Below are 18,179 nucleotides of genomic sequence, written 5' to 3' on the forward strand. Positions count from 1 at the left end.
ATAATATTATATATTATACATTTTTTTTTTTAATTTTAAAATAATTACAATCATTACATTATTCTAGGAACAATAAGAATCATTTAAAATGCAACTATAGGCTCATCCTAAAATTGCTGAGATTGTGTTTGCTAACATTTTTTTCATTATTGTTTTATTTCTCTTTTTTATATAATGTTTTCAAAATAATTTCTTAATATAACCGATATAATATTATCGCATAAACCACATTCAACGATAACCGAACCAAGGAGCCATTATTTGAATTTGTTATAACACCCAACAATTGTATAAGTATAATTCCATGTATTAAAAAACATTTAGCTGTACAATTAAATGTTTTGTTTATCGTTCAACTTAACAGCCTATAAACTAATAAGTATAATAAAAAAATATATAATAATTAATTATTAAAGTACAGCATGTATAAAATATATTATTAATAAAACATTAAAATTAGAGACAGTATTATTATTTTTGAATAACTAAATATTTAAAAGTCAATTGTTCCTAAACTCTTAAGGCATATTTTATATACCTAATATCAACATTTTTTTTCCGTTTTAAGTAGATACCTATCATTTGATTTATACGTATAATATTATAATAATAGTCATAGAGTTTAACAGTTTTTACCTACTAATATTTTTTTATAATAATTAAAATATAATTTTGTGTTGCTTTTGCCAGCAGGAAAAAAAAAATTGGACTTAGTGACACGTAATTGTGGCACATGTACGCGAGAACTGACTTCGTGACGGCCGCCTTATTGCTGTCAACAAAGAAGATTGCCACCGCCGACGGTTCTTGTAAGAGGAGTACATCTGCTGCTGTCAACACGCGCCTTGGGTGGTACCACCGCCTACTTGACGTGTGCCGATGGACTCTATCAGATGAAGAGAGAATGAAAAAAAAGAGGGCATGAGAGAGGGTCGCTCAAATAATATTTGATGAACATTCTTCTCCTCGTCTCGTTTAATTTTTATCTTTGTCTTGAATGTTATTATTATACATGTTTGTTTTAAAATTATGAATTAATTAATAATATTTTTACATTTTTTTAAAAGAACTGCGATCAAAGAAAAATCTTTAGTGCAATTATATTTTTCCTCGATCGTCAATTATATCTATATTAGGTACGTCACGTTATAATATTAATAATCATTACTAATTATTGGTCAAAATGTTTCTTTCAAATAAAATACACACGTTGGTTATCTGTACCATAAATTGTAGGTAGGTACGCCTTAAATGAATGATGTATTGTTTTTGTTTATAAGCGATGATAATACATCTATTAAATTGTAATAAAAAATGTTTATCTATTATAATATTATACTAATTGATATTATAAAAAAATATATTGTATTTATTATTACTTATTATTAAAAATTAATAATAATATGTTACGTTTACATAGTATTATTTGATTTATGCGTTAGCCACGTATATGTTTGTGTTTTGACTGTACGAGTGAATAAAACACGATGGATAGTCGAAAAGTAAATCGAAAACGGAAAATACAGAAAAATAGTAATGTTTATTCGTCCGTACAATAGTTATCGTGCAGCTAAAAATATTGTATCGTGGGCAAGACCCCGCTGGAGTGCGCGTCGGTCGAATGTTTGAAAATACGTCTTGTCCTCTCGTTTGTGTACCGGCGCTCCCGTCGACATAGGCGTTCAGTAGTTGCCAGTTCCTGTATGACGTTCTTACCGGTCGCACTCTGTTCGTCGTGCTTGTGCTGTGCGATTTTTTTATTTTTATGCTCGCTTGAAGTTTTTTCTATACTTAACTCAGGCCTTCAGTCACATAAAAATAATATCGTATTTTTTTTTTCAAAAAAGAAAATATTTGTTGGTTTTTTTTTTTTATTCGAGCAAGACGTTTTGTGAATTAGTGTGTTCGGATCGTTTGGCCGTTTACTATGGCAATCATGGATTCTAATTCGGAGAGCAATCAGTACCAGTACATACAAGATACTTCTTTAGCTTCGGTAAATATAAATATTTTATCTGCTAGTATATTACGCGAAATTTTTATTTAAATTCAAATTAATGTTGACGGTTTTTAAAATGCTTTTAATTTGGAACCCGAGTCCCCATGTCTATATTCTTTAAATTTAGGTACAACCGACATAGGCTACATTATATTCCCGGTAAATCGATCGAATTTATTAAAAACAATCAAGTGTTATTATACCCACGTTACAATCATAATGAAAGATATTAACTCTATTATGTTATGATTACTGCTTCATTGCTAATTTTCCGTAATAATAATGTACCTATTTTTTTTTTTTAAAAACTGAATTTAAATATAAATTTATACATTTGAATTTGAATATACGTACCTACCTTTATAATTTAGTTTTATTTGTATTCTTTACAATAATAGATCGATTTAAAATGTTCGAATAAAATATAAAAAACGGCTATTAAAATGAAAATGTCAATTAGAGTAATGTGAAAAATACATCATAAATTCTCAATTGCTATATCAATTGTTATATAATATATTATTAGACTTTAGAGTAGTTATATAATTAAATAGGTGGCAAAAAAATCAGTTTTATGTAACCGCTATATGTCCTATAGGTAGTTTATGTAGATAAATAAATCACTAATTAGACGTGTTAACATGTGAAATGTTTACAAGGTAGCGAGATAATGTAATAGATTAACACTGTTCATAATTCACATCTACAATAATATACTGTATTATATTATTATAATGAATAAAATCTAAAATAATATATATTATATTTATTATACACATCGATTTCACGTGATGTGATTTATTTATTTTTCCTACCGAGACGTAAATACCTACCAGCTACTTGTCAATCAATTTGAGGAAGGGTAATTTGTCACGGGCAACGTTGATCTACTAATTTGTTGTTTTTTTTAGTTAACAAACTCCAAATCAATAAAATGACATAATGTCATCTAATAGACGTGTACTATTATAAGAATTTTTAACATGTGAGCTAATGCCATCAGCGGCGTCGACAGCCGACTATTGTTACACACCACATTTGTTTACACTTCGACGAACATTATCATGTATTAATTGGTATCGTCAATACATTTATTATGATTGGGGGGAAAGTGTCAAAATCGTCAGCACTGGAAATATATTTTCACGATATATCGAGTTCTAGTACTATGTCAGCTGTTTTAATTGAATTGTAATATTATTAAATCATTTTAAATACGTCGATATTCTAATTTTATATTATTATTTCATCTGTCGGTTGAAAAAATTTGATCGTATTAATTCGTTTTCGGTTTCTCCCTCGACGATCAGTGGTGCAAAATACAATCTGCTACTAAAGGGGATTCATAGTTGTATGTCGTCTGTCGTTTTCAAAATTCGGTATAAACCTAACTCTGGAAAATTCCCGGTAGATCGTGTTTTTGACACTACGATTTAGGCACACAGTCGATCAGAACGCGATGTATAAGTCAGACGTCATGACAAACGACTTAGCCAGTCGCTAACTCTGATTTAGATTTAAACGGTACTCTCTCCTCCTAATAACCGAACAACTGCTCCCAATAATCGCAAAGCGAATACTTATAAACGCATGACCTGTTGCTCGCCCGTCGACTTACCGATTTCTTCCTTTTGCCTGTTACAGTTGGATTCCAAGACAAGCCCGCTAGCCATGTTGGTGAGGACCTGCAGCCAGATCGGCGCCGACCCGCCGATGGCGGCCGCCGCAAAGTCGAAAAAACCCGCGGCCGCCGCTCCCGTCTCGGCCACGGCCGCCGCCGCGGACCGGCCGCACAGCGCGTCACCGGCCTCCGCCGCCTCGGCGTACTTGGGCCACTCGGCCGCCAAACACCACCGGAACCACAACAACAACTACATGGAAGAGCCTCCCAAACCGGCAAAGTTGAACTTTAAACCGTACGAGAACACCGTGTTGACACCGTCGCCGCATCACGCCGTGCAGCAGCACCATCACTCTTCGCCCTACGGTCTGAACTTGCATTCCGGCCACAACAACAACAACAACAACAACAACGACGACGAGTGCCGGCCCAAGAGCAGCAGTTCCGAAGACAACGGAAGCGGTCACGGCAAGAAGCGCAAGTCCGCGTCGCCGCGTGACGAGTACGGCGCGCACCACAAGAGCAGCCGTCGGTCGTCGTCGTCCGCTTCCTCGTCGGAAACCGCCGCGGCCGCGTCCACCGCTTCCGCCGCGGCGGCGTCCGACCCGTCCACCAACCCGATCATCCGGTCCGGACTGGAAGTGATGCACGGCGCCACGGCCAAGGCTTTCTGCCCGCCGCCGCCGATGCCGGCCCACTCGCCGTACAAACCGGACCCGCTGGCCGCCTTCCGGCACACGTACCTGCCCGGCGCCCCGTGGATGCCGACCGCCGTGTCGCTGGCCGCCGCCTCGGCCGGAAAACCGTCGCCGTCCGACTGCAAAGACCCGATGTGCGGCGGCCCGGCTTCCGGTTGCGGCCAACAGCAACAGCACCACGCCGCCGCCGCGGCCGCGCTGGCGTTCGCCACCCAATACCACCCGATGATGGCCGCGGCCGGCGCCTGTCCGGCCGGTTGCGTGCAGTGCGACCACCAGCGGTACCTGTCCTCGCTGATGGCCGCCGCTTCCGTGCCCGCGTTCTACGCCCCCGTCGCCCGCCCCTACACTTGCAGTTGGGTGATACCCGGCGGCGGCCACATGCAATCGTCGTCGCCGACCTCGGCCGCCGCCGCCGAAGCGGCCGCCGTGCCGTCGCTGTGCGGCAAGAGCTTCAGCACGTCCGACGAACTCTTGCAGCACATTCGCACCCACACTTCCGGCGGCGGCGCCGGAAGCGCCGTCTCGTCCGCGGCCGCTTGCATGGCCGCCGGCGCCGCGGGACCGATGTCGCCCACCACGGCGGCCGCGTTCTCGGCGTACAACAGCCACCTGTCGCGGCACCTGTTCCACCACCCGTCCGCGGCCGCTTACGGCAAACCGCCGCCGTCCATGATGCCGCCGTCGCCGTTCAGCGCGTTCAACCCGACGGCCGCGTACTGTTACCCGCCGCCGCCGCCGTCCTCGGCCGCGGCGGCCGCTGCGGCCTACCACCATCACCATCACCAACAGCTGTACTCGCCCCGCGGTGACGCGTCCGCGGCCACGGTCAGCCGTTAACGAGACGACAAAAATCATATAATATTATTATTATTACATCGATATAGTGACACTGTGATAGCGCTTATAATGTTATAATAAATCGTCCGGTCGATTTATATATTATGTTAAATTTCTGTCCGTCTCTGCAGCCGATCGTTTGCGGACGACGAGTTTCGTTATACGTTTTATAATCGTCGTCATTTTTTTTGACGGAGCACGTCCACCGACTTACTATATATTATAACGATATTATTATAAGTATGTTTTTTTTGGGGGGGGGGAGGGCAACCCGCGGGAAGTCCGTCTCATGCTTGTGTTTGCGCGCCCGTGTGACCGTGTACGCGCGTATAATTATATGTGTGTATAATAATATTATTATAAAATATGTGATGTATTTTATTTAATTTATTATTATTGTTTCGTGTAATTGTGTCGTACCCTCCTCGCCGGTCTCGCGGGATGCGATGATTTTTTATTTTTATTATTATATTGTGTTTTTTTTTTTAAATTTTTTTTTTTTCGTTAATTATTATTGTAGACGTCGCATCATGCAATGCCACCACACCGACACTATATAATATGTATTTTATTGATTTACGAGTTATTTATTAGTAGTATTCTCTCTCGTTTTTATTTTATTTTATTTTTTTTTCATTTTATTACGACCTCGTTGTTATTTTAATTTAATACCGGCGGCGTGTGTGATTTATCGTCGACGTTTTATATTATACACACCGTAATATATTATATTACATTAGATTATTATTATTATTATTATTATTTACCTACTTGTGTACAAAATAATATTTGTGTCAAAAATAAACGTTAAACTAAAACGTAATTCTTTGGGTTTTTGTTTCAATCAGACGTCAATCGTCTGTTTCCTATATTAACATATTATTATAATATTATGAACGTGGATTGCTACTTAACCGTGTTAACCGCACGGTATCCTGCAATACTGCATTGTGCGAGCGCATACTCTCACGATATCACTCGCACTTCAGCGTCATACTTAACATTATTAAACTATTATAGTGCTTATATACTGACAACCACGTAGACGCACGAGAGTTCATCCTCACTAGTACACACCGAAGAGAAGCTGGAGTTTTGATTTTTTGCTAAAAATTATATTCCGCAAAATCTTAGAATGTTGAAATGTGAAAACTAAAAATACACCGAGGTATATCAAAAAAACGTAAGTTTCCTTGTCTATAGACGGTTTTGAGCTTAGGTATTTGCTTTTTCTCGCACATAATACGAGAAATTAATAAATGTTGTCGTTAATATTTATTGCGTCTGATAAATAAGTGTTTAAAAGTACATATTATTGTTGTCATGGCGGATCGTAAAACGTTGCGCTTTAAAAGTTCTGACAACACGACGGTATGATATATGCATTATTCATTAAACAACGCCCCATTAGACGGGATCGTCAGCGTATATTATAATATATTTTAATATTATAATATATTGTTATCGGAGGGAAGAGTGTGCGTTCTCGGACGAGACCGACACGGCCGGGCGCCTACAATTACCGGAGTCACCTTTGGCGCCTCCGCGTGCGGCTAATTGCAGCTCGTCGGCCGGCAGTCGGTTTTCAAAAGCACCGGGTTTTCAGGTGCCACACGACCAGGGTACTGGTTTGCGACCGGTCGTAAATAGGTAATAATCGTGGGCACTCGTGTATTTAATGCGTTATAAACGCTATCTGCCGCATCGCTCTCTGCGGTTTAAAATTTAAAGCGAATTATAACAGCTAAAATAAATATACTGCAATAGTCTACAGATTACCGACTCGTCGCTACTGCAGTGTATGCGTATCAGATTCGCACGAGACGAATTCGCCGTTCGGGGTAACAGAATGCGAGAACGGTTTATAGCGTACGGTATATATTATATTTTGTACGTATAGCCATTATTTTAACGTGCTATTAATTAGGTTTTGATCACAAAGATCCTTGACATATTACCTGTATCGATTTACTGCTAATTATTATTACGTGTAATGATACAGACGAATCTTAATACGTTTCGCCGTCGCATAAACAATAATAATAATAATATATTTAATGGTTCGAATGGTATTCCGCCGCCGTTCGACTGTATACAATACTACCCTGGAGAACATTGCAACAGGAATACACACAGATGATGCTGGTGCACGAAGAGTATATTTTATTTTATTAGGTGGGTACTAAATTTTAAACTCGAATACGTCTATATAATAATATGTATTCGCGTAGCTATGTCGTCGTGTTCGATTGTGTTTGAACGCAGGTCGTATAAGTTTCTGGAATCTGTAAAATATAACTCAGAAAACTTTATTTACATCGGTTCTGCGACGACAACCAGGTTCACAAGACCGGTTCGTGGGAATAGCCAACAACTATATAACACTGCACTCCTCGACTGCAATGGGATTAAAGGTATCGACAACTATTCGGTTTGAAAGAACGAAGGAGGCGTACTTCGGTATCTCGGGCATCTATACATACGGTATCTGTATTGAACTATCAGCTATATTGGGTCCACTCTAACATTTTGTGCAATTTTAATAGATAATAATGATATATATCAGACGTTTAGCTTACAAAGTTTAAAATATTATTAGTCTTAGTAATTTGCGTGGATTACCTACGCACCATATAATTAATAAGTTAACATATTATAATATCGACTACATGCATCGACATAATAACAGTGTCTAAACTCGAAACGATATATAGAAACGCTCCGGAGACACGTCAAAATACTAATATAGTAACGTTACAACACGCGATGTAATTAACATAATACATAATATTAGTAACCCAACTCTCTAGGAAGAGCGATGACGCACCGTTCAACTTTGCAGAAAATGTATTTGAATAATTTCTTAGATACATAAACCAGCTGGTATCTATATACATACTATAATAAAGAGAAAAAATTGACAATATTATATACTGCATTAAAACGGTAAGGACATTTTAATTTTAACTTGTAGATGACATGATATCAAACCACTATATTTGTACAGTAGATATAGGTATGATTTTTTCCAGTAAATAGCACGTCGGATGAGTACATCACATTATTATATCGTTATAACGTTCGACTAAAAAACCATTATAATATAACTGCAGTATTAGTGTGATGTATTATTTTAAAGATGGAATTTATTGAGTTTTAGAGAAATCACACGAGACTACCGAAAATATTAGGTGTCAACTGTGTAATAGCTATACGAAAGAAAACTCACCGACTTATGTATCGTTCGTCATGTCCGTGAAAACCTAGACAACAGTCATCACCGGTATCCGAACGTTAACACGTACGTGAATTTATTATTGACTCAATATAAATATACTATTTAGAGAATAATTAAAATCGACTTTTATAATAATACCTACTCCGAGAGATGACGATATTATCGAAATTCGCTTAAACTTATAATATGATTGTAAAATCATCGAGTGCGATAAGTGTTACAAATCTACTCACTGTAAATACCTATACCGCACATATATTATTATATCATTGTATCGCATGTAGCAACACTTTCGATTAGAGCCCAGCGGCGGATTTCGGCGCCGTGTTACAACCTGCACTCGGTATATGTATATATATTATATATATACGACGGGGAATATTATAGGTATGTATCACTGCGATATTAATGATATAGATCACGCGCGCGGTTAATGGTTAGAGTGGTTATAATAATATATATTGTCTCTTTACGGGACGAGGAACAAAAACAATAATTTGTCTTCGAGGCGGCGTTATATCTCTCCGCGGTAAATTTATGCGAGCGCGAACTCTCGGCGTACGATAATGATATCGTATATTATATTATGTGTACACATATAATATTATAATTTATAATTTCATATCTGCGAGAATCGCACTAGTATATAAATCGCTGTACACACACACACACACATATATTTATGCACTTTGATAACACCGCTCGTAATGTTATGGTGCTCGGTTAAGTCAAACATCCGGTTATTATGTACATACACATAACACACGCAAGTGCCGAGCGTAAGTGTGTGTACGCAGTTGCAGTGTGCGAAAACTTTAAATGATTAATGCGCGATCGTATAATATATATATATATATGTGTGTGTGTGTACTCCGCGATTATCGCCGCCTCCGGTCGAATATATCGTGATTAGGACCAGGATTAATGCCGTCGATTTACATATTATTATAATATAAATTATTGCCATTAAATTTACCCGCAAAAAAAAATTATCGCTGCAAATTTTAATCGTCGATTTTGAAACGTATAAAATTTTTACGTTGTACCTATATAATATTATATTATGATTTGAAAATGTATGGTCACCACGGACCCGTGTTGTAGGTACCTATATATTATAATTATGAGGTTCGTGAACTTAAAATAGTTGTTTTGTATTAGGTACTTGTTACACTATATACATAACGTGTATGCAAAGATAATATTTATTTATATCGTATTTGTTCGTTAAAATTAAATAATCTCAAACATCGTACATGCGACTAAATACCCATTTTTTGGAGTGCATAAGAGCATTGTTACGTATTTGTATAGGTACACAATTGTTTTAAAAATATATTATTATATTGTTTACGATAAATATTAACAACTAAAACAATTTTGTGTACTATAATTTATTAATTATAATACAAAGGTAGATATTATTTATTTAGTATAATATTATACATCCATATTATAGTGTTAAAATGCATACTATTATATAAGTCAACGTTTATATAATTTATTAATGTATTATATTCGCCACGATTTAGTCAATTCATACAAACTTTACTTTTTCATATAATTTAACAACATGATTTTTTAAATTTATTGTTTGAACCGACTGTCGAGAATATAAACGTATAATAAAATAAAACATTATTTTTCATTTTCGAGAGCAATACGTTATATTTCCACAAACCATACATCAGGCATATTATAAATTATGATATTTACAGGGCATAAATACCGCTCGTACAATGCTAAATCATATACTTACTACAAATAAATTTTAAATATTTATCTTATACGTATATATATATTTATATGTAGACGTATAGTACAATGCGATTATGATTTCGAATCGTAATGCATGCGTTTTTTTGTTGTTGTTTGTTTGGGCGTCAATTCACGATCGATGACATACTATTATTATAATATACTGTGTAACGTCGATTACGCGAACAATCCTCTTAACATAATATTATATAATATGCCCGCGTATACAGCCTTCCATACATATGTGTGTGCACCGTGACAGCTGACACGAGGGGTAGATTTTTACGTATCACAATAATATATTATATTAAATATATGGTCTTCGGGGCGATAATAATAACAAAAAAAAAAAAATAAATAAATAAATAAAAAATCGTATGATAAATTAACAACACGAAATACATCACACGACGTATGTACAGCGTTGTATGTTATATACGACGCGATGAAAAATCGAATACCGTTAAGTCGCGCTAATGAAGTTTGTTCGACTCCCATATATAATAAATAATATTATATTATATGAGCACTCGTCCCCGCTATACGACGGTTCTACCTGACACCCAAACGCGCGCCCGCGATTCAATAGCAAACATCGCGCAAACGACCCAGGGGGGGAGAGAGAGAATTCTCCTCCTCCCCATCAAACGCGCACGCAAGACCAAAAGAAAAAAAATCGATTGTCGGTATTTGACAAGACGGATTACACGCGATTCGTTTGTCTCGGTCGGTGCCTGCAATAACACACGCGGGAAAAATTAATCAAGGTGCTCCTCTCGTCCTTACGCGTACTCACTTCGCGCGGTGGCGTATAGGTACACACATATATAAATTATTATTATATACACGCGCGCGGTCACAATAATACCATCATCATCATGTGTGTGTGTTATCGTATCGCATTGTACATATATAATATCAGCTCGGCTTTTATGGTGTGCGGGTGCGTCGGACGGTTTTCTTTTCACGGTTTAAAAAAAAAAAAAATGATTAGTCGCGTACGACGGCCCCCGCGGGGCTTCGGAGATGAATCACGCGGAATGAAAACCCACACAGCACGTCGTACGTACAATAATATATGTCTAAACGTACCTCGTACGAGCTCGCGTACGTCGGCGGCCGCGGGAAGGGCTAATACTGTCAGCAGGAGACCTATATTATTATCATTATTATTTTATATTCGTTTATATAGGAGAGGTATATATGTGTGTGCGTGTGGTTGCTCGCGACCGGGTATTCGACGAGAGCGGCTGCTCGCGTAATTAGGACACACTTTATCGTCGTCGTCGTCGTCGTCAACGTTTAATTACGCCATTAGGGGGACGCGAGATCTAACTATATATATATATATTGTATAGCAGAGAGGGAGGCGAGAGAACGATAGTGACGGAGAGTGATAGAGACGAAGACAGAGTTGGACAGGACGAAAAAGAGAGTGAGAAAGCTTTAAAAAAAAAAAAAACCCCGAAGAAAATGATAGCTAATTTGTACACGTCACGAGCAGACATTTATCATAAATACGCGCGTGTGAATGGTATGAAAACGCGGTGGGGTGAGCAACGAAATCAAATGACAGAGAATAACGAGCAGGTTTTTACTTCGCCCGCGAGTGTGTGTGCTTTTTCCGTCGTCGTATTGTGCGAATGTGTTTTCGGTTATTTTTTTTTTCCGCAACCGCCCTTCGACGCGCGAAGACGTCAAGAGTTAAGTTATTGTCCGACGGGCGACGGCGTGGCGGTGTCGGCGATCAATTCCACCCGAACGGTGATATATATAAATGTGTATAAAATGATTTTTCGCTTAGCCGATGTTACTAGGTATATATAATAGTATAGAGTAATAATATTATTTTGTAAAATAATGACGATATATAGGTACATCGACTACACTAGTCATCGAACGTACACGTCGTATGACTCGAGCAGGAACAGACGATACCTAATTTATAACATTATTCAATTAAAATTTCTAGCAGGATCTGCCAACTCGTTCGCGAGACTTATCTCATAGTATCGTTATCAATATTATGAACTTATAAACATGTCCGTGAGAATTATAATTTATAATTACCTATATGATACATCGTGCACGCAAAGCACATTTTAGATGACATCATACGTATTAGAATATTATAAATTATTGATGTAGAAAAACACCACTTATATGGTGTAAATATACAAATGAGTATATACTTATAGTGTCTTCAGTGTCGCTTTATTTTCTTTTTAAATAAAACCGTCCGGTAGGTTCAAAGCACACGGATTTTTCTATTCTTATTAAATTGACTGGTGATATTATATTTTTGAATTGTTAAAATATAATTTGTACGGTGTCATCATTATAATATTGTGACCATAATGCTATTTTTGAACAAAACAATATTATTTATTTTTATCATTGCGATGATAGTTTATTTTTTGGATAATATGTGTAAAGATTATTTAGTATAGAAGTAGAGTTATTTAAGGTATAAAATTAACTATGTACTCGGATATAAATGATATAATATTGTTCAGAGCGCAAAAAGTTAGAATTGCACGTTTAAATATATATTTTTGAACGATTATTGCAACGGAAAAAGAAAGAGAACTATGTCATAATAAACCGTTAAGTCTCGGGTTAATACACCTTATATATTTACGGCTGTATTCTGTAAGTGTGTGTAAATATAATGATTCACAGCAACCGATACTCGGCAAATATAATTAAGATTTAAGACCAACGCGAGTTTGATTGACCTACCGATGATGCAGTATACATGCGTATTTATAATTAATGTAGGTACTTGACATATGAATTGTACAATGACACAATATTATAAAAAAAAAAAAAAAAATTATAAAAATACGATTTTATCACTGACATCAGGATATTGTATGTTATATACGTATCTAGATGTAGAAATATATAAAGAGTGATATGTTTATGAGTAGTAGGTACAGCGGTTATGGACAAACGTCAAGATTATTATTCGCACACTTTCCGCTGAAAAACAATAAATCAATTATATTATATCCTTTGTACGAACTTGTGCAATTTAAAACCGTACTCGCATTCAACATCGGTACACATATTGTTGTACATATTATTATATATTTTATTACCGGAAGTAGCGTTCATAGATAATTGCATAAAGTGTGTTTTAGAATTAGAGCCCTATTTGGCCATATATAATATATACAGCGTGTATGAGTGTTTTATCCGTTTCAATGAGACTGTACAGTGTGCGTGTGCTAGGTCATATTATGTCATGTAAGTCGATGTGACAATCGATTCCAAAAAAAAAAAAAATTAAGTTACCTACGTTTTGCAATATTATGATTGAAACTGGTTTCAATAATAATTGTAAGTGACCAAAATATATTTTGTCGGAACGTTGGATACTTATGATACGCGATTTTTTGGAACACACATTATTATTATTATCGTTGTACGACCATAAATCGTGTAGAACCAATCACCGTTTTGGACCCGGACTACTCGGCCGTATGATATACAGTGGCAATATTTTACTGTAAATTGTCGTATAATCGTGTAATGAAAAAAAAAACGCGAACGACGAACGTCCGCCGGGACTTGGCGTGAAGTGTTTTGACGCGATATATAAATCGCAATCAGTAACGAATTGTACCGTCGTCGACAGGTCCTGGTGCACAGACACGCAAAATTATGTGTACGTCATTTTTAACACGACACATATACGTATATAGTGTACGCGCCATTATTGCGTTGTGCGACACGGGAAACGCGTCCCTCGAGACGAACGGCGCTGCGCATTTCCTCTGTCAGTCCGACGAGGGTCATCCGCGGTGAAAAATATATATAATCGGTTGACCAAATGTCACGCGAAAACACCGTCGTTTTCACACAATAAGAGTGTATAGCATCTAATTAGACTGCTGCTGTGACCCGCATCATCATAATTATTGACGTTGTGCACGATGATTTTTTTTTTTTTTACGATGTGCATATAAAAGTATAATTTAATTTTATTATTATAATTTATGATATAATGTTCTGCGGAAATATTGTGTTCGAACGGTTGTTAAAATATCGTACGCCGTTGCAGGAAGGTATTTCAACTGCGTATTCGACACGCGAGATCGGAACGATAGGTGAAAATAATAATTGAGGAATTCTTGAACATTTAAAGATTTTTTTTTTTTTTTATTTAATTTTCACGACTTTCCTTCGAAAACGCACGCGACGGCCGATCGCGGTGAACAGCTTTGGTAAACAACACAGTCAATTATGTAAATATTAAATTTAAAAATACACACATATAGCTGTTACCTACACGTATTTGATAAATTGTTATTAGTGTCTGTTTAACAATAAAATACACTTAGTAATATAAATACAACTCGTAATCGATATTATATATTATTATCATTCAATAGATTAAAATCGTATTATCATGACGTGTAAACTAGCTATACGACGTTATCGTACGTCGGTACAATTTCAAACTGCAGTCTGCAGTTCTCAAGTCGTAAGATTGAGTTTTTATAGTCAGACTGGTAATAATTATTGATCTTATTGGCTTTAATTTCCGTTCATAAAACGCTGATTATTGCATAGCGAGATGTTATGAATCGACTAAATTGAACGTCCATTAATATTGTTTAAAATATGTAGTAAATTCATAAGTTTTTTTTTCTCTTTTTGACCATTAAAATGACGAATCAGTGAGTTGTCATTGAATAATTTATTATTTATGATTATTTTATCATATGGTTTTGTGCTAAGTTCGAATAAACGTCTCGATACAATACTACGTCACTAACAATACATAACGTGTTGTGTATAGTTAGGTGCCTAGTTAAAATATCAAACTCTCTCATTTAACTATATTACGAAAATCTAAACATTTTAAAATTAAAACACGTACTTAGTAGACTTTCATTTAGTATAATTAATTTACACGTTAAAATACATTAAATAATTTAATTAAAATGAATAGTTTAATCGCTGCAGTTACTATAACAGTAATCAAAATGTGAAACATCATCTTATTTATGGATTCATTAATCTTCATAGCTGGAAGAATCAGTATAATATACTCGTAACATAAGACCTAATACCTATCAGAATATCTAATAAGTTCATTAGACAAATTATTAGTTCAACAGCTCTGTATATTTAAGACTTAAACCATTGCATGAAATTAACTTACCGTCGTATCATAATATTGTTTCCCATGGAAACTTATTAAATTCTATACATAGAATTCTTTTGAGTATCTCTGATAAATATTCCCGAAATATGTCAAATAAACTTAACTATTCCAATTTCCAATACAAGAGATGAGTTGGTTTTTCTTACGAAGTATATAAAACAGTTGTAGAAACTATGAAAGACTGCATAACATGGTGTTAATAATGTTTATTTTGTAAGAACTTTTTAAGTTGATTTGTCAGTCATGATTAGAGTAGGATTAAGTAGGAATTTATTTATTTATTTATTCTTTTTGTCGATCTATAGAACGAAATGGGCTTTTAAATTCAATGTGTATGACTTGTATTCGGAATAAAATTAACGGAATTTTATTTTCCTTTAATATTTTTGTTTTTAAGTAGCCTTTTAGCTTATTTTGTTTTTAATATGTGTTCTAAATTAATCCGTAGATATTTAAAATATTCGAAATTTCGAAAGTTAAATTTTTATTTTCAAATTTTAATAATATTATACATACCTGGCTAATATACTATTTTGTTATAAAATCACATTTTATTATTTTATTTCACCACAGTTTAAGAAATTAAGAAAATAGTCTTATTATTATTATATATATTTTTTATTGATAACTGATTTCTTCATAATAACAACCAAGACAATATAAAAATAAAAAAAATAATAAAAATATAAAACATCAGTCAGCCTTGTGGTCTGAGGGCGAAATAAAACAATTCAAGAATCTTTGGCGAGAAACCTCTTCATTGGATTTATAGCCTATATAATGAGTATTGGATTGAAAAATCTGAGTTATAAGTTTCTTGTTAAAATTATACTCATTTAGCTATATGATTTCTGGTTGCATGTAACTAATAAAATACATAATGCATATAAAACAATTTAATAATTGTATTCAGATACAAAATAATCCCCAAAAATGAAATGTCTTCTACATATTTCTCTACAAATAATATCTAGTGATATCAAGATAAATTAATCTTTTTTTGCATAGATATTATATAATTAATGTTTTTTAGTGGCAGGCATCGAATAATTATGATAGTCAGTTTATATTAACACATAATCGATTGAAGAAACTTCCGGTTTTCACTATCAGCGTTATAATAATATTTGTGGCCTATGGGCAAGCTATAGTACTGACTAGTAGAATTCGGATATTTATAATTACCATTATAGTCTGACAAGTCGACCTAAACCAGCTGAACGTATATTACATCTATTATATAATAATGTACACCACATCACATCGATCAAACACGGGACACTACAGCTCACAATGACATGTACATGCACAAGAGTACATTATAATATTAATGACGATATCATGTTATTATATTGAAGTGTTGGCGACGGTGTTGATGTTAAAGAGTTATTAACACCCGCGGCAAAAGATATATAACGGTAAAAAAAAAAAAAAAAAATTGGCGCTAATGTGCGATGCATGCTGAGAAGTAAAATATATAAATAAAAATAAAATATTATAAACAAGCGAGGCGGCATCGGAGATATATTTTTACTTACTTAATGTATATAAATATATGTATATACTGCAGTTGCGTTGTTGGCCCTGTTAATTAGACCCACGTCCAATTAGACGTAAGTGTCTCGGACGTAAAATCATACAGCCCGTCGCGTCTGTCACGGAGTCCATTAGCGTCTAAGCCCATTATGCAAACCCAAAATAAGTCGTTACACAAGTTAATATAATATAAATTTCGTACTATGCGGCAATAGTGTTTCACTTGGAAAGATAAATAAATTTTAAATGACAGGTTAAAAACAAAAAAAAAAAAAGTTATGAAAGTCATTCGAAATTATGATGCCTTGTTAAACGACAGTTTTCACCGTATTTATAATTAGAAAAATGTCATTACACAGTTTACAAGATTGATAACTCAAAGTATAATTTATCAAACCATTGACATTTTCAATTAGTTAAATCAAACATTTTCCCCGAATAAACAAAGTTAAAAAAATCTGATAAATATATTTTTGAGTAAGTTCTATGATTTTAGATAATAATTATTATTATAATATATACGTAATATACTTTTGAAGATAAAAATATTGCTATTATTTAACTACTTGATCAAAGTTTTATTTTAAAAAAGCAACAAAAAAAAGGATTATAACTAAAGTTAAAGAGTAATGAGTAGGTACTTTTTTTTATAAGCAATAAGTAATATAACGTGGACATTTTTTTAAATACAACTTAATAAATTCAAATTTCAAAATTTTAAAATGACACCATGCTAATTTTCTCTAAATAAAATATAATTGAATCGTTATTTATTTATATATTCCACGATGGCTAGCAGAAAAATATATCAAACACAAATAGCACAATTTCCTGACGGTTTGTGTAATAATTAAAATTCCTCAATCAACTTTGCGTAATTCTAAATGTTAATAAATCAATTATTAATATTAACACATATAATTTAATATACAACAAATGTACTTTTTCCGGAAATGACTGTCTGGGGCAATTGGAACAAAATTAATTGGAAAAAAATCTCCTGACGTATTACATAAAAAAAATATATACAAACATTGGAAAAATGTATGATAGAATATTTCATGTTTTATATTTAATTAGTTAGACGATTCAAAACGTATAGAATACGGTAATGTGGAAATTGTATCAATAATCGTATCGCTATAATGAATAATGATAAATCTCGTTTTAAAACACGAGGTATAACGAAAGTTCTATGTAATACGTATTATTAATTTTTATACGATACACTAATACACTAAAACATATAGACGTTTATTTTAACTGTTGGTAAACATACGAAATTTTACGAGTGGCAATCCGAATCGATG

The 18,179-nt window shown here is 34.9% G+C and overlaps 1 protein-coding gene across 1 annotated transcript; it reads left to right on the top strand.

Annotated features, from left to right (window-relative positions):
• The first annotated feature begins 1,669 nt into the window (after positions 1–1,669).
• Positions 1,670–5,981, top strand: LOC126550036 (zinc finger protein Noc-like). The gene is made up of 2 exons (XM_050200811.1): positions 1,670–1,996; positions 3,644–5,981. Exons 1-2 carry the CDS (start codon positions 1,928–1,930, stop codon positions 5,156–5,158), a joined length of 1,584 nt encoding a protein of 527 aa, XP_050056768.1. The 5' UTR covers positions 1,670–1,927; the 3' UTR covers positions 5,159–5,981.
• Positions 5,982–18,179: the final 12,198 nt, after the last annotated feature.

This window comes from Aphis gossypii, chromosome 2, assembly GCF_020184175.1.
Source record: "Aphis gossypii isolate Hap1 chromosome 2, ASM2018417v2, whole genome shotgun sequence".
In the NCBI taxonomy this organism is placed as follows: Eukaryota; Metazoa; Arthropoda; class Insecta; order Hemiptera; family Aphididae; genus Aphis; species Aphis gossypii.